General features: G+C 38.9%; 1 protein-coding gene across 49 annotated transcripts in view; it reads right to left on the reverse strand.

Annotated features, from left to right (window-relative positions):
- RIMS1 (regulating synaptic membrane exocytosis 1) overlaps window positions 1-23,755 on the reverse strand; it is a 342,029-nt gene that overhangs the window by 186,048 nt on the left and 132,226 nt on the right. For 47 of the 49 annotated variants that reach the window (XM_063330221.1, XM_063330179.1, XM_063330171.1 and 44 more), the window contains 2 exons: window positions 7,337-7,680; window positions 4,124-4,995 (listed from right to left, as the gene is read on the reverse strand). In XM_063330221.1, the coding sequence (XP_063186291.1) occupies window positions 4,124-4,995; window positions 7,337-7,680 (1,216 nt within the window). Of the gene's footprint in view, window positions 1-4,123; window positions 4,996-7,336; window positions 7,681-11,132; window positions 11,187-23,755 lie in introns of those variants that run through there. The other 2 variants (XM_063330220.1, XM_063330196.1) reach the window with 2 other exon arrangements.

Genomic DNA, 23,755 nt, shown 5'->3' on the forward strand with positions numbered 1-23,755 from the left:
TAAAATACACATTTAGGCAAATATGAACAATGAGTATGCAGAATGTAAAACCATTAGCATAAAAGTACATGAGCAGCATGCAGTACCTCCTCACATTGTTCCAACTTCCAACACTATTTTATCTTCCGGTTTCAAAGACTGAATGACAGAAGTCTAGAATATCTCTTGTATCTATCACGGGATAAAAGTTACAACGTCATCTGAACACAAATCTACTAGCTCTACACAAATTCTTGGTTTTAAACTCTAAAGAAAATCTTTTTTCTCAAACTTACTCCAAATCTAATTTGCGTTCTTCATTGGATGGCCGTAGGCAGAAGCTGTTCTCAGTTTTAAAATGAGGTCTGGATTTCATTTGTAATAGTCTGGTTTATGTTACTCTAGCAAGTCTGTGAAGCGAGTATGAACGCTATTTAAGCCTTCTAAGAGGACAACTTTTGCCTTGCCAGGATAGTGTTGTCACTGGAAACTCAGTCCACCTGATGTTCAACTATGACAGACTTCAGCGTAAGGAGTCCTACAGCCTGTATTAATAATAGGATGAAAACATTTGTCATCAATCAGTAATAGTGTCCTGTAAAACGTGAAGATATTTTTTAAAAAGAAATTTGAGATGATGTTTTTGGATACACTAAACAGTTCTTTCTCTAGATTTAGTCCAACATGGAAACAACTCAAACATAAGTCTTCCGGTCCTCCACCAAAGAGGCAAAATCCCACTGGATTGCAAAAAGACTTTTATTTTTTTGGAAAGAAAGCATCTCCGGTGCTTGTGAGTTATTTTGTTAATAACTTTGATGAAATACATATTCAGTGGTTACAGTAAATAGCAAGGGATGTACTAGCTAAACTAGTTTCCTTTGTATTTAAGAATATCACTTTTAGAAGGTTTTTTGTGCTCAGAAGATAGGGTAATGCCATCCTAAACAGTGTTTCTAGGAAATGCAAATGTTAAAAAGTAACTTTTGCACAGTATCTCCTTTATATGCCATTTTTGGCACACTGATTTTCAATACAGTCTTATCCACTCCGTCTATACCTTACATTTCTATGGGGCATCATTTTCTTTTAAACATCTCTGTAAGCTGTTTTCCATAGAAAACTTCTGTTCAATATTGAATTGAAAATAGTTGCTGATTGCTTTATATTGGCACTCACCAAATGTGCGCATTAATTTTAAGACCCCATTTTTTCTTGGTAAGCCTGTTCAAAGTTTAAAAAGTCTGTCTTTCTAGCTCCATTTATACTACCAGATTTCTGACTGAACTGATATTTTGATAAGAGACGATGGATTCCTAGACCCTCCTGGGTTTAGAAATGAAACCGCTACAACTGGGGACCTGTGCATTATCTCTCCCAAATTACAAGCAAAGCGCTGGGTGACAATCTGTTTGTAATGATGCTGCTAAAGTGCAAAAAATGGGATTCTGACCTTGGTTACAATATGGGCATTTTTTAATTATTCGTATCAATTTTTTAACACTACACCCTTTTACTGGGGCATTTTTTCTTTTAAAATATTGAAGGATTTCTAAAATGTTTTCTCAGGTAATAAAATTTCCTGGCTTTCCATCTATTCTCATGAAATACTGCAGATTTTTTCAAGTACTGATGAAAATTGTTTCTAAAAATAACTGGATACTGATTCTAAAAATAACTGGATACTTTACTACCAAAAATGCTTCTGCTTTCTCATTTGTATTCACATTTCCCAGCTCTTTTTCTGTACCATACCCCCAGCTTCAAAGGTTTTCCGCTTCCTTTACCATGACAAGGATTATAAAACTCATGTCACGATCAGGCAAAAAAACATTAACAGCTACATCTCACAGCTATTAAATTAATAAATATAGATCTGTAATTAATGCATTGCATGCCCCCCCACACACATATACATACAAATATATGTATGCGTGTGTATATATATATTCTGATTAACAACTCAGTGCTAGCTTACTGATAAGTAGAGATAAGGTCTCAAGGAATGCTCAACCATGTTAACCAAGTGGTCACCAAGGTGACAGGTTAACCAAGGTGACAGTGGTCAGACAGCTCCCTAACATACCCTTATTTATAATTTTTATTCAAATCCAATGAGGTAGCACTGTGACATGATACAGACCACAGCCTCCACTGCCTAAAGGGGGAGCCTAAATATCTGTCTCGGAGATAACCACGAACTTGATTCAGTTATCGAGAACATGAATATTGAGCGACATTTGAAATCCTCTGGGATTCATGACACCGAAGGAAAAAAGTACAACTCTTAATGGTTTAACAACACAACAGGAAATTGGTCAAAAGCTGAGATCAGTGTCATGAGCCTGAAAGCAACCATCAAACGGTTTTACTTACAAAGGGCCATTATAGAGCAAACTATATCAACATATTGATATCAGTATCAATGATTTTCAACCTGTACTTGACTTTCACATCAATGACCTTCCAGTTTATAATGATACCCCTCAGTGAACATGGAAAATCCTTTCTACTTCATAAGCAACCTCAAATTGATGCAAATAAATGAAAGCAAATAAGAAAGATGGAAAGGAAATGCTATATTACAGACCGCTACTACCAACAGAGGAAGTCAGAGAAAATTGCACAAATCCAAATGTCACCATAAAACATCACCACAAAATAAGGGAAAGAGATGCGTTCTCTTAGAAACACAAAATAGTTGAGACTGGAAGGGACCTCTGTAGGTCCCTAGTTCAAACGTCTTGCCGAAAAGCAGGGTCAGCCAGAGCAGATTGCTCAGGGCCTTCTCCATTTGGGTTTTGAGCATCTCCAAGAATGGAGACTGTACAACATCTCTGTGCGATATGTTCCAGTGTTTAACACACCCACCCTGCCCCCCTCCCCAGTGAAAAAAGTGAGGATTTTTTAATGTCTAAGTGGAATCTGGAATAAGAATTCAGGGGCATGATCATCGTCCCTCCTTAAAAATGAGCAGAAAAGCTTCCATATTTTGAAGGGAAAAGTTAACGCTTAGAAAGTTAAACCAAGCAGCTATTCAGATGGGATAGGACAGAAATGTTGTCTCTTTTTATATGTATACGTGGAGCTTTAGGGGATGTCAGGAGACCACAACATCAGATAAAGACAGACAGACAGGTTAGCATACATGAGTCAAAGACGTGTCAGGGAACAGTGCCAGGAACTAAAAGGCAATCCAGACAAGCCGCTGGCATTTTGAGTATGAACATCAGCAGAAAACTTCCAAGTTACAAACACAGATAATTAAACTAAAGAGCTAAAAGCTACTTCCAGAGACACAAAAAGCCTTCAGCTCACCGTAGCGTCACTTAAAGACAAACCAGGGTTATAAGACAGTTAGTAGGTTCTACCAGTCTTTTCTGACGATGCTTATTTTATCTGTTTAACATTCATGATTTTGATTAACTTCTTCAGCCAGAAGAAAGGCTTTGTTTAAAAGCACACAGTGTACTACACTTATTCCTTACTGCTGAGTGTTACCATCCACAGATGAAGACAAACTGAAATCACAGATTTTAAACACACTAGTAAGCTTGGGAGCAAATTCATCTAGATAACGAGTTCAGCAATTCTCATTTCTTTCCTATATAACACTCTCCTTGCCCCATATCCTGACCTTGTTAACAATGAACTCTGGCAGATCCTTGATATTTTATTAAACGTAGTAAAATGTTGCATATCTTCAGACTGAGGTATCAGTAACATTATGATGCTTTATAATGGTCATCCCATATTGCTACAGAACCCTCTTTCCATTTCAACTCATTCACAGAAAATGATTCTGCATACAGACAAAAGGATGAAGCGATGACCAAAGGTGTACAGATATCATCGAGACAAAAAACTAGAACCCTTAAATTCTGTCAGTTCTAGGTGAAAAAGGGAAGAGAATGAGAAACTCATCAGCTGATGCCACCTTTAACCCTCATCTAAGAATGCAAAAGGAAACATTGCAAACCAAATGTAAACAGGTATAAGACACTTCTCATTTGGGGAAAAAAAAAGAAAGGCAAAGGGAAAAACAAAGGTGTATGTTTAAAGAAGAGGCAAAAGAGAGAAAAATACAGATTTTTTTTTTTTTCCAAACCATGGCCATGTGCATAATATACATAAAGGTCCTTACCTTTTTCACTGACACTTTCACTTTCTATCTCCACATCTTCACAGCTAGTATATTCTGGTGTTGATGCCCCTTCTTCCTCTGAGCTACTAACTGACATCTGCCTTTTCTTTCCGCCTCTTTTTGCTCTATGAGGCTTTGGAGGGGATGGCCGCACTGATTCCGACTGGTCAGAGCTAAGGGAATCATTCCTTAGCATGGTCTCCATTTTCTCCCGCTTTGCTTTTCGCATGAGAATAGCAGAGCTAGGATCAAGGCGGCTCTGTTTTTTAAAGGAATCGTGGTTCTTGTATTCTACGTGTTCTATAGGAACTGGACTATGCCTGGGAGTTGGTGGGCTATGATTAGTTAATTGTTTAGAAACAGAAATTCTTACATCACCTGTTCTGTCTATAGAGTACGACCTCTGAGTTTCCACAAGAGATTTTCTGTCCTGAGTTCCCTGCAATTGTGAGCGTTTTCCTAATTTATTCTCAGGTACCTCCGCTTCCTCCATTTCTGTATGTGGCAAAGCTACATCACTGTGCCTTCTCTCATGCCGTGCTTTAGAAACTTTTGCATGCATGCGCATCTGCTGTTCCTCGGGATGTGGTTTTACAGGATATCTTGCCAGATTGGGGTCACTCCTGTAACGGGTATGATATTCATCTTCCTTCCTTTGTTTTTCATCATCAGGCACTTTGCCTTCCTCAAGTTTCTCTGGCAAGTCTGGGTAGTCCTGTGACTTGCCTTTCTCCAGCCTTCTACCTTCGTGCCGCTCTTTACGCTCCCTGTCATCTGCTGGTCCTTCTTTTTGAAGTGAGGATTTTGGCACACGTTTACGCTCGCTCTTTAAACCTTTGCCATTCTGATCTGAAACCAATATTGTCTTCTTCCTGCAATGAAAAGGAGTACAATAATTTGAAGAATTGAATGCAAAATAAAAATACTTGCATGCACTGCTTGCGTTCACTGTTATGATAAATAGATTATAAACCAAGATAAACTATGTCAAAACATATAGAAAGGTACTGGATCCGTTAATATGAATTAAATCTATTAATCTTTCCGGTGGTACTTTTATTTTCCAATAGCAAACAACTTCCAGAGTCCACAAAAACTCATATTACCGATGGTCCAATCAATGAGTAAAACCACAAAGAATATTAACATGGATAAACACAAATAAAAAGAATTTACCCATGTAAGTAGGAAGACTCATAGTTGTCTTTGTAATAACTGCAGCACTATGACAAAGTATGTTCCCCATTTTTCTGGCAGTAATCATGAGAGTTACAGACTAACCACACAATTCACTTCAAGCACCCTGACAGCATAAACACCACCAAATGGAGTACCTCCCTCAGTGGCATTACAGAAAGAAGTAACATGGAAATAAAAAAAAATGCAAAAGAGAATATATCCAGAAACAATAAAATATTTGACCTAGTCTGCTTTATCTTATTAAAACTCTAAAAAGAAGTGCCCATTTCATAAGCATATACAGAAAAGCAAATTGACTCCTTAAGATAAATTAATGGCATTCCTTTCTCTGGTAATAAAAGAAGATGAAAAATGTAATTTATTTCTCTATACAGCCAAAGTACAAAACAATGAATAATGAAGCTGCATGAAAATTATGCTCTCTCCTCTTTCATCTTCTGCTTTGGGAGAATAAGCAAGCCGAAGAATCATAAAATCCCTTTATACCAGATATTTTTATTTCCCTCATCATTCCAGTTGCCCTTTTGTTTACCAGTTCACGTATGAATCCAGCGATTTTTAAGAAAGCTAAACACACTTTTACGCTGTATTTGAGATGAACCTGCACCAGGACAAAGTCACTTGGACTTTGTTTTGTGGGACTGAATCTTCCCTTCCATAACTGCTCTGTCTTTGGATTACCTATCACTGATTTTCACAGATGCATCCGACAGGACAGGCAAAGTTGGATATGATCCAAGTTAAGCTCCTGGCACCTTTTTCTCCGTCTCCTGTTCCTCACAAGTTTTTAGCAATAAATGGCACCTGAGCTTGCCACAGAAGCTCTCCATTCAGAACCCTTGGACTTCATTTGACAGTCTCAGTGACAAGTAGAGAATATTACTATTGTATAATTAATATAACCATCTCACTTTTGGCAGAAAAACAGAAATAGAAAGCATTTTGCTGCCTTAAAGGTGTCCTTCAGCTGAGCGACGACTTCTCTGGGGGCCTTCCCAGTGTTTGGGGAAAAAAGTCAGTAAAATTTGGGGCGGGCACCATGTGTTTGTTTACATCACACTTATACGTAACACTAACCTAAGTTTTAGTATAGTTAAACCCAGACAGACCTCACTCACACAGTAAGTTACTCGCCACTGTTCATCATCCATTTTCAACTTCAATAGTTATGGAAAATAAAAATAAAAACCAACCCTTCTGGCCAAGGGAGAATCCTCCATGGCAGACTCTTGTTTTGTTGCCACAGGCTCCCTCCTCAACTGCTCTGCCATCTGCCAGGCAGCAGCCAAAAAACAGCAACTGCTTCATCACATTAGCCTGTCTTGATTTGCCACTCTTCAACCCATTCGTCACATAGAATGCAGCTCGGGAATTTACTCATTTACCCACTCAAAATATAACAGTTTGCTTCCGGTTTGCTTTATGCTTCAGAGCATACAATTTGCTCTGAATTCAAGATGGTACTATTGCTGTTCTTCACGAATGTTTACTTTTCAGGTGTAAATGAGCTGCTTTAATAGTTCCTGGTTTATTATTAAAAACAATACAATCATTGATAAAAAGATAACACATACGGATATCTGAGAGAACTCCACAGGATGGGTTTTTTCTTTGTTTGGGATGGAGGGTGGGGTTGAGGGGTTATTTTTTTAAATTCTAGCACATTATTTTATCGAGTTAAAAGCTTGATCTTGGTTTAATAACTTTGAAATACCTGCCAAATTTAAAAGTTAAAAGTAACCTACAATTCTATATTAAAAGTTACACCAAAGGCATTGAAGTACATGGAAATATCCATAAAATACAATATTTTTTCCTCATTTCTGTTGCACAGACCAAACCAGGCAATATATTTGCTAATGAAGACTTCTCCTCCTCCAGTCAGTAAATCAACTTATTCTTTATTTTTACATGGTTCTAGACACACACAAGGCTCAGCTGACAGCCTTGTGTAATATTACTGGACATCAGTAATTTATTATTGTGAGGCTCTATCAAGACGGAAAGCATTACCTCTCTCTTGGAGGTTCACTTCTAGACCTTGATGAAACTTGCTTTTGGTCTGGGCCCATAGCCGGTTGCGATACTTCTGCTCCTTTCCTACGGTCAGACTGCACACTGGAAGAAGAGATTTCCTGTGATGAGGCAGTTGCTGTACTTAAGGGAGTCTGTGACCTTGATCTCTCTTGAAGTCTTGCTTTCTTTTCTCTCGGTGCATCCGAGCTTCCACCAGTCGCCGTATCACTCAGCGTTCCGTCCTGGCTGGGTGAGGGCTGTGGTCCACTTCCAAAAAACCACGCTCCGGATTTCGTTAGGATTTCTTGTTGCTTTCGACATAAATTGCATACCCACATAACCTAGTTGAAGACAACAAGAACAGTCAGTGCAGCCACCCCTCACAGACCCTGAAACGCATGCTCACTATCACAGACCGGGTACAATCTCTCACTCTTCTCTAAACTGGTGAGGCTGGTGCTCATGACAGGACCCAGAACATGCTTCACCAAGCACTGACTGCACTGGCCAGAGCCAAGCATCCTACAGGCAACATGCTATGCGAGCTTCTCCAAAATGTGCTGTCAATATACATCAGTCCTACCTGTAGCAATCTCCCCTCAGCCCAGCCCTAGCTCTCTTCTGAATGAACACCGACAACACAACCAACGCTTGTTGCTGGTGTTGACGCAGTTGGAGGGGCGGGTTGGGTTGCTTTCGCTGTGCGGATCGTTGTCAGGACAAGCCTACCAGACTGTAAAGGGGATGAGTACCTCAGGTGGCGGAGTCCTGCACAGCTATCTCCCAACCTCCACCGCCAAAGAAAACTGACACAGTATTGCCCTTTAATTATTTTTTCTCACATAACATAACTCAACATTATCCTGCAAATAAATTCAGCATTTACTGTGCATGGTTTTAGCTACATCCACAACTACTTACCGGAGATGCAAGGTAAGACCTAAAGAAAACTATTAATAGAGAACTAAATGTACCGATGAAAAGAACGCATTAAGTACCATATTTTGCACTACTTGGAAATGATCATTACCACCTCTTTGAGTTATAGCTGTAGATAATGAATAAGTTAATTAAACATGTGTCCCTGGCAATCACAATTAAGCTGTGTACATAAATGGTGCTTCTTAGGATTTTTTTAATTTTTTTTTTTTTAACTCCAGATACACAGATAAACAGGAGCACACACAGTAAAGTAAGACGCTATGTTTCAAGTCTTTATACAGTACAGGACAGTCTTATGTACAGGAGTATATCACCAGAGAAACGTAAAAGGTTAATCAGGACTCTAAAGTGGGTCAGTATTTAAGAAAAAAAGTGAGACAAAGACAAAAGGAGTTTTGAGGCAGAAAAACAAAAAAGGAAAAATGCATGAAGAATATACAAGAGGTGGGAATTTTGTCAGAAATAAAAATAGAGATGAGCTGAAACAAAGCTGACAGATAATAAGGAAAATGGTAAAGAAAATCCTTTAGTTTAATTAGCAAAGAAGTAAAAGAATGGGTAAAGAGGGTAAAAAGAATGACAGAAGTTGGAATGAAAAACATGCTTGAATTATTTTGTGTAAACACAAGAATGATGCAATAGTCACAAAATTATACAACACTTAAAATTAAAAGGAACAGAAGAAACAATCACTTCAGGGAAGAAGGTGCAACAGGACAAAGGTCTGGCATGGAGCTCTCTCACTCTCTGGCCCGGGAAGGAAGGGCATGGCTTACATGGCATGATGAAAATTTTAGGCATTTTACATAGTTAACATAATTAAGATTTATTTAAAACACCCTACAACAGACTATCTGGTTAGGTTTGAAGAATGCATCAGAACTTCTAATACCATTTCGGCTCTGTTTGACCAAACCATACTGAGAAGACACCCAAATCTCTTCCCCCTATCTGGATTGTGCCTTTATCAAAAGATGACTGGTATATTTCTTCTATTTAAGAAAGATAATAAACTACCTATGAAAATTTTGATTAATTTTAATCAAAAGCTACAGTTTTTCCGACAGTGGCACAAACATGTCTTATGATAAAAACAGATACTATGATAAAAACCCTCAGAAGGATAATAGGAACAGCAACTTCGAGAAAATAAATGCTAGTTCTTTATTTAAAAAAATCCCTTGATTCCAAAATGTCTTATTTCCTTCATCTAGTATACCTCACAAAACAGATCCAGTTTATCAGACTGTCTGTTCTAATAGAATAGATTTTTGGTTTAGCTACTATTATTATTACAGATATTAAAAAAAACCCAGCAAGACTAAAAGGAAAAAAAACCCACATGTCTTTATAGACTCTGACACAATTGTTAGCTCATTAGACAGCAAAAGTGTGCATGCACGTGTCTGTGTATAAAAATCTATGTCAATGCTATAAACCACAGTCATTAATGAAAAAAAAAAAATGTCTTTGCCTGTATTCTATCAATTTACAGGGAAAACTGAAAAAAGTGTTAATAAAAAAAATAAATAAACTACAGTTCGTTTACAGGAAGGAGAAGGAATACTAAAGTAAAATTTAAATATTCTAATTAAATTACATACGTGTGTATGTATGCAAGTGCATTTAAATGGAAAGATGGTAACAGCCTTCATTTACAATTTAATGTATTTGATCATTTAAAATATGTATAAAGTATGTAATAAACTTCAAGAAATTACCATTAATTTACATAATCACTTTTGATATTGTAATTGATTTTATGCAGAATATTATGAGACCCAAACAAATAGGAATAGCTAACGCACAAACAGACACAGAAAAATACAGAATACAGAAAGAAGAAATACTAGACATGTAAATACAAACCCATTTCCTTACGGCTGTCTTTAAATACTGCAGTTTGGACACAATACATACCAATCACCACAGATTACACGTATACAAAATCTGCATTATACTCACATAGAGGCTACACTACCATCCCTGTTTAGGAATCTCTTCAAGACTTAATAAATGCTACGTTTGCCTTGAGTTATATTCAGTCCAAAAGGAAAAATAATAAAAGGCTTTCTTTAAGAGGAAAAAATAACAACCAAAACTTGAGGTGACAGAACAGTTTCAGTGACAAAACTGTATATTGAAAAACATTTTTAGAGAAGTATGTGGAGCAAGCAATTTAGCAGCATGCAGGAATTATATCCTGATTGAATATACTGGGATGTGGTCCAAACTAATCTAAACTAAAGCAGGTCTGTGTAATAACTTATCTTAACAATCCACAGATGTTAGGCAACCAAACAAATGCTCTGATGAAGGATTACAGTTCTCTAATGTGGCTTCTGGACCTCCACGCGATGCATCAGTGAAATGAAGAGTGTTAGACAATTTTACTCTGGCCTGTCACTCCAAAAATAGTTCCTGTTTACTCTTTCCTGGATGGTGAGCTCTGATGCAGTACTACGGTAAGTCATTCAAGACACCCAGAGTCTGGTTACTGTTGTTGGGTTTGTTTCTATTTTATTGCATCCTTGCATAGGTCAGTGCGCATCTGCACATGAAGCTATTAAAGGGAACCGGTGCAGGGGTGCTCCTCATTCAAAGGGTTCATACGCATGGCTCTGGAAAAATGTGCATTTTCACAGCATAGCAAAGGGTTCTGGGCTTTAGTGCTACACAGCAAAAACAAAGTGGCACATACAGGACTCAGCAGAGGTGGGTCAACAGTTCCCACGCAGATTCGCGTGGAAACTTTACAGGCTGCGTGAAAGCATGCTAGAAGGATCCCATGCTTGCCTTCATGTGGAATACGGGGTATTTCATTCACAGAAAAAATATTCCTCAAACTTACTCTTACAGGTACTGTTGAATGTGATCCACAATGAGTAGGAACAGTATTCCTGTACTAACACAACATGAAATTCCAACTTGAAAGAGCTCATAGTAAACAATATATACAACTATACACAGAGAGAAAAAGAGCGTTTTCAGTTACAAAAATAAGAACACTTTTTCATGATTACATATTGCAAAACTGCAATTTAGAACGCAGGAAAAGGCTTTTTTCAGATTCACATTTCGAGACTTCCAAACATGCACTGGGAGCTCAAAGTCACATTAGGAGGGACATAAACTTTATACCAAATTTGTGTTACACATGCCAGGCAAAACAAAGACTGAGGTCAGAGCAAGTTCCCCAAATCCTTCACCCAAGCCCGGGTTCTGAGGAGACTCCGTAAGGAGCACACTCCTTCACGCTTCATGAGTTTAGAAATAGCAAACCCACAGTTAAACTGACTGCCGTGCATCCTGCTTCATCTCTGCACAGCAAATTAGGTAACAAGTGCCCTAAAATAGCAGGCCACAAGCTATTCCTTACTGAACCTTCATGCTATCTTAAATATTTCCCTTCTGAAGGTTGTATGCGCAACTTCTTTTCAGTTGATTGCCTTTGTTAATGTTCTTTCAGCCACCTTCTTCCAGAAGACACTAGTTATTTCCAACAGATGTAATTAGGCAGACCCTCTTCTCCGCCTGAGGCACCGTTAACTTCAGCAGAGCTCTGCCACTATCCTACAAATCATCTCTTGAAAGTCAGAGGGAAGAAATGCTATCAATTTGCTCTTACAAAACTATTCATTCACAGAATTAAGTTAGACTATGTATCACTTAATGTTTCTGGGATAACGTAAAACATGCAGCAAACCATGAAATTAGTACAGGGCATTGCATTTATGTCTTTTGCTATATCAAAATGAATTCTGTAATAAAACCCTAGCTAAGTGCCATGACAGCTCCAGTCCATTAAAATATAAATAAATGAAGCTGAAAATCTACTTGAATCCTTACATTAGTCCAAAGTCTAAATAAGTAAACAACTCTTCCCTTCTAATGAAAACGTGCTTGTGAATCTAAGCTTTCATTAAATATATTTTTCAAAATATATGGCTCCTGGTCACCAACAGGGAAGGTCGTCTCCCCACCTCCCTCCTCTCATGCTCTTCTTTCTCCCTATCAGGGTTTGTCCTCTCCCTTCCTTGCTCCAAGATTCCCCATACCACATACTCCCTTGTATCCTCTTCCTCGACCGTCAGGTCCTCCCAGTAGCTACTTGCATTTAAAAACATAGTAGAAATGTATCTGTATTTTTCAATTGGTTTCATTTTTTTGCCACTTCTATTTTTTCTTATGGAGGGGTATGATGAGTAGTGAAATCTGGTGGCCAGGAATAGAGGCAAATGAGAGGAAGAGGATTTTTTTCTCTGTGGCAATGGCTCGCTGTCTCCTGTTAAACTACATCTTAAAATTACACCCATACTAGTACATTAAACTTGCAGAGAAATGTTTTTGAGCACTGAAGCCAAGTGACATGAAATAACCTGCACCTATGCTAGGGTCTCTGCTCTACTTAAAAATCAAGGTGGCTCCACACAAACTGCCTCCTGGAGGTGAGCCTTGGAGCACCTCAGTTCCCAAACCACCGGGAAAAATTGATGAGAAAGTGCTAGTGGGCTGAAGACCAAGAGCATGCCAAGCAGCCTTCTGTCAGTTTACTAGTACAGATACTCTAACATCTAGGAATAGTCCCAGATCAGGTTTCATTCATTAGTAAGGAAGTAGCCTAGGAGTCTAGGTTCTGCTTTTGTTGAAGCCTCTCCTCTAAATTGAAGGGTTCAAAAGGACAGTACCGTTCTCCCCTCCAAGCAGGGAGAGGACCGCTTTGCCCATGCTAACGCTCATCAGACATACGGGCCTCAGCCATTTCAGGACTGTGATATTAAAGCCATTTTAGCACACTCTGTTCTTCCATTCCTGTGCAGAGCAGATTTTCTTCATAATTTAGGTTTTCAGATTGATATTTTTATCCCAGTTTGGCAAGAAAATGAAGTTTATGCTGACAACTGATTGGTTTCTTCCGCTTTTTCTCCCCACACTCTCCAATAATGTTTTAACCCACTGGGCAAATGCAATAAAATTTTGCATAGGCATGGTAGTTTTCAAGGGATTATACTCTTAAAAGTTTCACGGAATAGGCAGTTTTATAAAAGCCCTATCACATTAGTGCAATCTCTCACTGGCAACACAGAATCTACGTAGCAATTCAACGGCAAGACATGCTCGTGGGCAACGAGGCCCCACTGCTCACAGAACTACATGTCACCTTAAAGTCTGCGGTGCCATTTACATGTTTGACTGAGAGTGTCCAGGAGGGATGTTTAAAAGCCCATCTTATCAGAATTTTCCACTTGCGCTAGAGAACGCATCTCCTACTCTTTTCCTGCTTGCCTTTCATACTTAACTGAGATGTTAACTTTCCAAATCAGATCCTACGCATACGAAGAAGGATGAGAGTAAGATGCTTAAATTTCTCCTGTTGACACAGAAATACCTATAGGCGTGGCAAGTATTTAAGTTTCCATCCAAAGAGAACCCACTCACTGTCAAGTGGACACAACAAAATAAAATTAAATCCTGTGCCTAATGACAGACTAGTGCCATTAGAGATAAGTCAGCACGCCCCACCTGGCTGCCATGTGCCACTTAAGAGAGCTTAAATCTGCCACAGGTGTTAACATCACATCTGCTAGCCATAGCCACATGTGTATGTCTTATGTACGACAGGGCATCAAAAATGGCATCAAATGCCTACTTTTAGGCAACTGAACACCCAGTTCACACATTGATCCTAATCTCATTCCTGGCCTAAATTTCAAAACCCACAAGTTTCTAAACAAACTGCCAATAGAAAGATGTAGAACAGGTGCAGTGGAGTTAACATCAAAAGGGTATTTTATGCCAGTTTTGTTGACACTGCTGCTAGCAACAGCGTTACTAGTCATTTTAAGATAAAAACAACTGACTTTCTTCACATGCCCTGTTGCCAAAATCTCTCAACTACAGCCGCCAATCTTTCAGAAAGCTCCCGACAACTTCCACAAAAATTAAACATTCTCTAGAATAATCCTGCAGCAAATGGAGTGTTGGAACACTCAGACAACTTTAAAGTTATCATATGAAATAATATCCCTAAAACAGCACACAGACAGGTTCCAGTCACTATCGCAATATACTTCTCTGAGAATGCCTTTGGAGTTCAAGGAAGAAACCAAAATCACTAGTGGAGAAGTTTCTATGTAAAAATTCACATGGGCATATTTACATACAGTAATTTGAAATATTCTCCCCCTGCAAGTTTTTTTATAAATCTACCACACAAATTAATCAATTAATACACACCACTAAAAACATAATACAAAAATTGTATTCTCTCAGTTACAGTTATGACCTTCTAAAGCAACACTGTAACTTGGACAAATTGTGGAACCTTGCACCTGAACTTCCTTGCAGCCCTGTTTTTAGGTCTGCTTCTAACTAAAATGATCAAAATTTACAAACTTACGATTTGGAAGGAGACAGAAGAGACTATCGTACCAGGAGAAAGGAGGGGTTAAAAATCAAAGAGACTTTATCCTGGCTGGTTAAAAATCAAAGAGACTCAGGAAGTAGTAGTTGTTTGGTCTGATTTGCCTGGGCTTGAGAATTTCTATCTTGGAAAAAAGTTAAATGCTGAAGAAAAAATTATGGAGCACCAGAGAGTACAGGCTTTATCTATCCACAGGTCATCATGATGAGGCTTCGACCACTTTTTTTTGAAACTCACAATGGTTTGTGAGTTTCCCAAACAACCCAATGGTTTGATTCCTCCACAGGTCCTGTATTTAAGCTTGCCCCATTTAAAGTCCATTTTCCATATTATTACACTCACTCATCTTCTCCACACTACCCAGTTTCATCCTCAGTACTTTTATTTCCTCCGCAGTGGGAGAATTCTAAGCCTCAGCAACAATCACAGCTCTAGAAAGCTCTGCTTTGGTCTCTTTCTTTCTTCATAAATCAGTTTCTTTTTCAACTTTGTTTCTCTTGCCTGATTTTCATTCAACTTCTTAATAGATTTCTGATAACGTAGCAGCCATGAATTGCTAGTCACATTTACTGTAACATCAATCTCCACTTTTCATAGACCATTAAGCTACACTAGAAATCATTATCTCATAGATCATTTTCGTATATCCTTCTAACCTTCTTAAAAACAACAAGAAGTTTTGTCTAACTATTTGAACATTTGGCTGTCTTGATGAGCCACAGAGGCATCAACTGTACTTCTCTTAATTACTTCATGGTTTCCATAGTTACAGATATACATGGAACATAGACTTCTGTCATTTTAAAAAATTATTTCTAACAAAATAAGGTAAATGGCATGAAACAGCTTACAGTCAGGCCTGATATAAAATCTTAGTTGTCGTTCAAAAAACAGAGAGAACTCACCAGAAGCTTTCCACTCCATTTATCCACTTATATATTTACAAACGGTAGTAAAAATAGGCAAATGCTCAGAACAAGACTGTCTTTAATAGTGCATGAGTGTGTACATCACCTCTGCAGGAGCTTGCACTATACCACCATTATTTATGTTTCTATACTATTCTTTTATATAAATATTCTTTTATACGAACTGTGTCCAAATGTAGTAGAGAGGCACGAGAGATTCTTTTTTGGGGTATAGAATGGAAAATAATTTATGACAAAAGAAATTGGAAACGTGTAGCTGTAGAGAAGTTGTAAAGAAAGTTAGTCAAAACGGGAACACAGTTAAACTGCAGAGTCAAATTCTTGATGTAAAAAAAAAAGATCATGGAAGGACAAGTGAGTGGGTCAACTGATGGAGGTCATGGGGGACTTGATGGGAATGCACTAAATTCTGATTTTGTACTCTCAAACACACACACACACACACTAGTGTTGTGGACTCCCCTTTCTTGGAGCCTTTAAAAACCCAGTGGGGCACAGCCCTGGCACCTGATATACTTGGGTCTGCTCTGAGCAGGTATTCCAAGTAGAGGGTCTCCAGACACCCCTTCAAAGCTCAGCCACTCTGTGATTCTGTATGGAATAAAGCACTGAGAAATTTAAATAGCTTGACCTTATGGTTCTTCAGCTACTTTAAGTACTACTATGCTCGCAATACTTTACTGCTAGAAGGTCTGTCTCTTTTTTGTCTCACTATCTACATAGGTTTCTGCCCTAAAGCAAACAGTTCATAAAATCTGAAAAGCTCTGAGTTGGAGAGGCGGCACTGAGTCACACCAGGGACTATGGAAAGCGCACAGCGCATTGACCTATTTTCTTCCAGGAGCCATACAACACTCTGTAAACATAGGTACTTCCCTCAGCTATCTAAGAGCTTAAGATTACCCCCACCAAATGCTGGTGGAGTGACTGCGTGCTTGAAAGCTCCCAATATAAGTTAGTAAGAACCAAGATGTCTTATATTTATCATATATATATGCATCTCCGGAGATTTCAGAGATTAAGTCTCTCTATCATGTGTTGAAGAAGGTGTTAACAGCTGATGATGCTCCAGATTTGAAAGGGATTGTCAGCCTAAAACCTGTATTTGGGGTTCCCAACCTGTGAAATGCATGTCACTGTTGAGTTACTCAGAGGAACATACTGTCCTTGATGGCCACTAGGTGCACAGGATCACCAGGAGGTCTGTTCTGGGTGCCTCTGTCCGCAGGGGCAATTTGGGGGAAAGAACAACAGGCAGAGGAGATGAGCAGGGACTGCTTGGATCCACAGGAAGAGGTAGTGGAGCTGAGACTAACAGAGAGATATGCAGACACGGTGCGGAAATCCAGGGGCTGGGGGGAAGAAGAGGATCATTACTGGCTGTGTAAATAGGGATAGAAGGCAACAGAGGATGGCTGGCAGTTCAGGAGTATTCCCAGTGGAAATGAGTTGAATATACAGCAGAGTGACAATCATGTTAGGACAAAGATTTTTATGGATGACAGAACTAGCTGCCCAGGTATCCCGGTTTGAGGACGTAAGGGAGCGTGTGCAGCACATTTGGATCTGCCAGTTCAAACAAATGCCCAAAACCACTCCGTTTGAGAGGACAGAAAGTGTACTTTTGACATATTGCAGGATAATCTCATTGCAGCGATCTCTGCTGTGCAGCTTGACAGAGGCCTTCTCTGACCACTTTGACTGATCATCTTTCCACTCCCAGGGAATCGTCCTGACTGACTACCAGCTCTGCTTACCAAGAATTTCCCTCTGTTCCCCGATAATTCCTATGCCGGGAAGTTCTGGCTGCTGAGTTTTGCTTAGAGCTTCCACACCCTCAAGTCCACACAAAGCCTAGAATAAGGCTGTCAGAGCCTTACGACCAGACTGTGAAATTAAGCATCTAATCTGCAAGTGATTCAGTGAGGGAGAGTGTGTCACCAAAGGAATGCTTCCTCCTGCCCCTGGGCAGTCCCCCACACAGCCCGGGCTCACCACCACTGCCAGGGACGGCCAGTGCCCTTGTCACTGTCCTTCTGAGGCTGAGGGCAAAGATGTGAAATGGCCTCCGATTGATCTGTTACAGATACTTTTTCATATCACATACAGATACAATACTAAACACAACATGGATAAACCTGGAAATGTAAGCTTAAATACATGAAATCACGATAAACCTCTGCCAGGTTGATCCTTCATGTTTTAACTTTTCTTAATCAAGCAAGACCAAACATTCCCAGTAAAAGAATAAAATTCATGTTATATAATTGCACATTATTTTCATATTATTAATATTTAGTTTTCGGAATTTAAAAAAAAAAAAAATCACCGTGGTGGAAATATAGCTAGACAGAACTTTCATGCTTGGGGGATGTTAAGTATCATGTGAGCATTTTGCAACAGTTAGTACTGCCCAGCAAGGGTTTTGACCAAGCACCAAGTAGGATTATGCCCTATACATGTTATATACATTCACGATTCATAATCTGTCCCAGACTCACCCTTAAGCTTGTAGCTTTCTTCACACAATTAAAAATACTTAAATTATTTTTTGTTATGCATGTAAATGCATGGGATTCTTATAATTACGGAAGGCACATTCCTCCCACTTTGATATCATCACTGCAACTTCTTAAATGTTTTAACAGCTATTTTTAAAGCAAACATACGCTTTCTTTGTGCACCATTCTGCCTTACACCGATCAGCAACCTGACCTCCTCTTCTGGAAAAGCTACCAGACTATCCTGAGAAACCACAGCATACCATATGAGTTGGCTCAGCATCTTATTTGCAGTTACTCCCTTACCAAAAGGATGACATAGTTTTTTGGGTTTTTGGGTTTTTTTACATTTCGTCTTTGTTGATCCTACCTTCTGAGATGTCCATGGTCCTTTCTCTTAATCTCCCACCTCTCGCTCCAGGTGCAGAGTCTGAGGCTAAGTTGGTTAAGTCTGTGCTATCTGTGCTAGCAAGCTCGAGCACAAAGGAATCTCAGTAAATCTGGGATGGAAGATTTGAGGAAGGGGAAGAGAGAATATCAGCGTTCTACAAAAAATCTGAATGGATATCTAAGATTTAAAAAGAAAGAATCACAAACAAAAAACTGGGGAAAACAATGTATTTTTGGTAAGGAAAAGTGTAGATTTTTAGGCAAGTATAAAGACTACAGGGTGACTGAGAAAGGGATAAACAACTGTGAGTTTGAATATGGAAGATTTACAAGATAAGGAAAAGGAAAATGGGGCAGGAAAATGCAGAAGGAGTTTTGTGCCAGCATAAGAATATTATAAATTTTTTAACTGATCTAAACCACATACTGTTGACAGCCAATTCACGGACCATCCCAGGTACCAATTTCAGAAGTTTACCATCCTGAATTTACAGTACTACTGGCAGACATATAGGGAACGAGGAGAGTTTCAATAAGGTAGGAAGACGTACATTACAGTTGGGAAATTCAAACGGTAATGATATTTCATTATCCAACGAAGCTACTGTTACAAAAACAGGTTCAAAATTTGAGATCAGAACTTTCCTAGATGATGAGACAATCATTCTGATCTTCTGCACTTACCTGCTTATTCACAGATATCTAATGAGGCTTTGTATTTCCTAAACAAATAAAAGGCATATAATGCAGTGATGACTTAAGGGTATGGGGGGAAGAGGCAACAGTTAAGGACATCCTGCCTCTTTATTATCAGAAATAGAGGGATCCTTACTCCATGGTGGTACAAATATAGGGACCATGAGCCCTCAGTCCACATTTATACATCGGTGAAGGCTTTTTGTGCTCACATGTACAGTCTGTTCAACAGAGGCAAGAAATCTTTTTTAGACAGGTAACTGAACTGTATGTCACGGGTTTCTGTGTGTATCAGGAGCTAGAAGAAATTTAATGGCCAGATAGATACCTCTTAAATAATAGCTCCCTGGGCACTTGCACCTTCTGTACAGGAAAGAGAATCAGGTCAGCTATTAAGGAGAGAATTTCCTTATTTCCTGCTTGGTAGAAGGTAGCCTTCCAATAACAACAGCTTCCAGAGCTGGTGGGGTCCATCTACTGTTACCTAAACTTGTATCACCTTTCCTGCATACAGATGTTAGCTGTATTTAATGTATTCAGCCATATTTGAAGTAGCTGAATGCTAAACACAGCCGCAGGATTTGCAGGAAGCAGGAGTGTTTCTGATCATGTGGTACATCTGCAAAAAAACCCCAACTTTCAGATACATCAGACTTTTGCTGGGTCCAAAAAGCTTGACCATCTTTTGAAAGGAAAAGATCATTTTGACCAGCCCATCTGATAATCTTTCTGTGCACCGTACTGTTCCTCTCAGTTTTGATTTGATCCCTGCATGTTCTCGTGAATCCATCTTTGAACTTCTTTTTTTTCTTTTTTTCTTTTTTTTTTTTTAAATTCAGATTGCGTAATATAGCCACCAGAATCAACCCAGCCAAACAAATCAACTTTGGTTATTTAAATCCAGAACAGACATAACAGACAAATCAGACAATTCCACCCTCATCCACAGCCACGGGGTTTTATAAAAGGTTTTCTAGAAGATTTTATTTCAGTAATATCTGTTGTTTCTAGAATGTTAATTTCATCATTTATTTGTATTTCTCTCTAGTTTATAATTCATTTTAACTCTATACTGAAATGCTTTAATCAGGTCAGTAGACTACGTATTAATAAGGTTAGCACTGTTCTACTCTGGTTGTCTCTGTAAGTTTTAGATGATTACTAAAACCAGTGGTTTATCCCAGCTTAAATACGACTGGTTTACTGGAGGTCAGACTCTTACGGCCCTGTCGTCTTTAATAACTTTCTCTTAACCACTTCAGCTCTTTAATATCTCTAGGCAAAAGAATACAGGGTAAGAGGAAAGACTTGTGAGATGAGGTGGCCAGGAAGAAAGACTGTCCAAGAGGACATGAACAAACAGGTAGAAAGGTTCAAAGTAGGGTGAAGAGAAAAGTTAAAGAGGCAATGACAAGTGGAGGAGAAAATTTCAGAGACGCAATAGATAGAAAGTAGGACAAATATCAGGAATTAAGAGGAAACAAGTATGCTAGAAAAGCATCAAAATTGCCTTGTCTTGTTGTCCCATATCAAAGGTGATGATTGCATTTGGAACAGAGATGAGCCAGACGTTTCCTTACTTCAGAGGAAATCACTTTCTTTCCTCAGTTTGGGTTTTTATCTTTGGATTTGGATTTTTTCTTTAGGTTTGGGGTTTTTTTCTTCAGAAAAGAAAGAAGGCATTCAGGGTTATCATTCTCTTCTAAGAAAAAATGCTTTTTGGCAAGCTTTACATCTCTTTAGGCAAAATCAGCATAAGACACTAACAAGCCTACAAATACACGTGTGCACTATGGCAAACCATCTAACAAATGAGCTTACTAGGGCTCTTAGTACACAGCAGAAAACAGTGGCAGATTGAATGTGAGACACTAAAGCTCTAAATGGAAACAACGCATGTCCAGCAGCTTTTGTAATAATCATGCTGCCTTGCAATCTTTTGTTTGCAAATCCTTCGCTTTCTTTTTTCTCCTGCCTATTTTAAGGAAACAAGAACTATAAGAACTATTCTACTATTCTGAAGTTTAAAGCTCAACCACCAGAAGAAACTTTTTTTTGCCCTGAGCACTGGTGATAAGAGTATTGCTAGCCGTATAAGCATTTGCTGCTTGCAGAATATGACAGAACTGTAAAGTTTAAGATCCACACTGAATGTCACGCTCTGCGTAAGTCAGACTATAGTACCAAGGGTTTTGTATGATTTTAATGGCTGCCTTTCAAATTAAATCAAAGCAGAAGTGACTCTTCAGTTTCTAAATCTACATATGTTTACTTATCCTGCGTAAGAAATACTACTCTATATACGGATTTAAGCATTTTGTTTGAAAGAGTTGCTCAGGCTATGGCATGTCACTTGGTGTGCAAGCACAAGGAACGTTTCTTTTTGAAACAATTATGGTATTTGCTATATTTAGTCACCCCAAATACTTTACAAGACAGAAGCCTAAACGTTGCTGTATACTACATTAATCTTGAACGCTGCTCTCTTTCCTTGCTGGTTGAAGCACAAGAATCATAATTTTTATGCACTTGTTTAATACCATACAATATTGTGTGACATTTAAATTGGAAAAGGAAATTACTGGGCAGCTAAAGTTAGCCATCCATAAAGCTATTGGACATAAAGAAGGAAAAAAGATTAAGAGAGTACATACCTTTCAGCTATTCATTAACATAAACTACTAAGAAATAGTAATTACGGTTAAAATAAATGCTGGGCAGGTTATACACTTAAAAGGACAGAAAAATAAAACAAACAATAGAAGCAAGGAGAAAAAAGGTAATTTCTCAGCCCATAACCATTTTAGTAGCTACATTATAACATAGATATGGCCAAAAAATAGGGTTCTTAGTCGCCTATGAACAGCTCTAAAATAAAACACTAAAATGCAGATTGCTATCAAACAAATTGAAGGCCTTAACCAAGTGAAAGGGTAGCCAGCACAATATGTGAGATGAGTTTTGAAAAAACAACCAACTTAAAAGCAATATAAGGCGTTGTACATCAGGAAGATCTTTAGCACTTCCAAAAGAATTGCTTTTAAAAGCAAATGTTAAAGCAGTTAAACCCCAAACCTGATCCTTCTGGGGCTAAAGTACAAAGACAGTCATTTTATGTTGATGGCAGTTCAGCATCAGCTCTGTGATCATCATTTAACTAATTTACATCCACTTGGTGTATACAAAGTTGCTTTTGTATGGACTGACCTCAGCCCCCACCCCCCATTCCCCTGTGCTGCTGAGTGGGATGAGGCAGAAGAGTCAGGAATGGAGGAGGGAAGTTGAGCCTGGGAAGAAGGGGCAGGGGGAAAAGCGGGAAGGTGTTTTAATTTTTAATCATAGAATGTGTTGCATTGGAAGGGACCTTTAAAGGTCATCTAGTCCAACCCCCCTGCAGTAAGCAGGGACATCTTTAACTAGATCAGGTTGCTCAGAGCCTCATCAAGCCTGGCCTTGAATGTCTCCAGGGATGGGGCCTCCACCACCTCTCTGGGCAACCTGTGCCAGTGTCTCACCACCCTCATTGTAAAGAACTTTATCCTAATATCTCATCTAAACCTACCCTGCTCTAGTTTAAAACCATTGCTGCTCATCCCTGACTTTGTTTCTCACCATCCAACTCTATTTTCGTTGGCAATAAATTAAATTAATCTTCCCCAAGTTGAGTTTGTTTTGCCTGTGATGGCAATTGGTGAACCAATTCCCTGGTTTTATGTCAACCCATGAGCTTTTCCATCTTATTTTCTCCCCCTGCCCTGTTGAGCAACCAGCCAAAGTCAACCTGCCACAGAAGCTTCTCTAACAAGACCTGCAAAATGAAGAAATGCAACTGACGAGCGTAAATTTTGTCTTTCTGAAACAAACTGCCTAACAGTTTTATAAATGACTAGAAGCCTGTCTACGGTCTTTGGACTCTTAACAGTCTCTCCCCACGTTCTTCAATGGGAGAAAAAAAAATAATAAATCTGGATGCATTTCAGATGCAGCTTGGATGGATTTAACAGCCTTTTAAATTAAACTTAACTCAGTCGTGAACTTCCACGTCAAGGGACTTATGAAACAAGTTACTTTCTATGTAATTACAGTCGCTGAAGTATTCATGTTTATTTATCATTGGGTCTTGCTAACAGAGACCCAGATCTGCCAAGCTTTCAGCTCTCTTCCCAATGGACAACTTGGGAATTTGGGCACGGAGTCTGGAGAGAACTGTACCTAACAGTTTGCAACAGACGTTGAGACTCCACAAAGCTTTTCCTGCAGTAACTTTTGAATCTCTGGCATTACAGAACGAGCACAGTTTCTGAGACACAAAAGACATTAGCTAAGCCCGCCAGAATCTTCTATAGCTTGAAACATTAAGCTTGGTCCTTAGTTTTGACTTGGGAGAAATAGCCTGCACGACTTACAGCACCTCTTGTTTGTATCCCAAATCTGTCAAGTCAGCTTCTTTTTACAAAAAAAAAGCAGTTTCTCCTAAACCAACCAGACCGCCTTGTGTTTTCTCCAATCACCATCTTAGCCTCAAGAAGGCTAT

This window comes from Chroicocephalus ridibundus, chromosome 3 (genome assembly GCF_963924245.1).
Source record: "Chroicocephalus ridibundus chromosome 3, bChrRid1.1, whole genome shotgun sequence".
Classification (NCBI taxonomy): domain Eukaryota; kingdom Metazoa; phylum Chordata; class Aves; order Charadriiformes; family Laridae; genus Chroicocephalus; species Chroicocephalus ridibundus.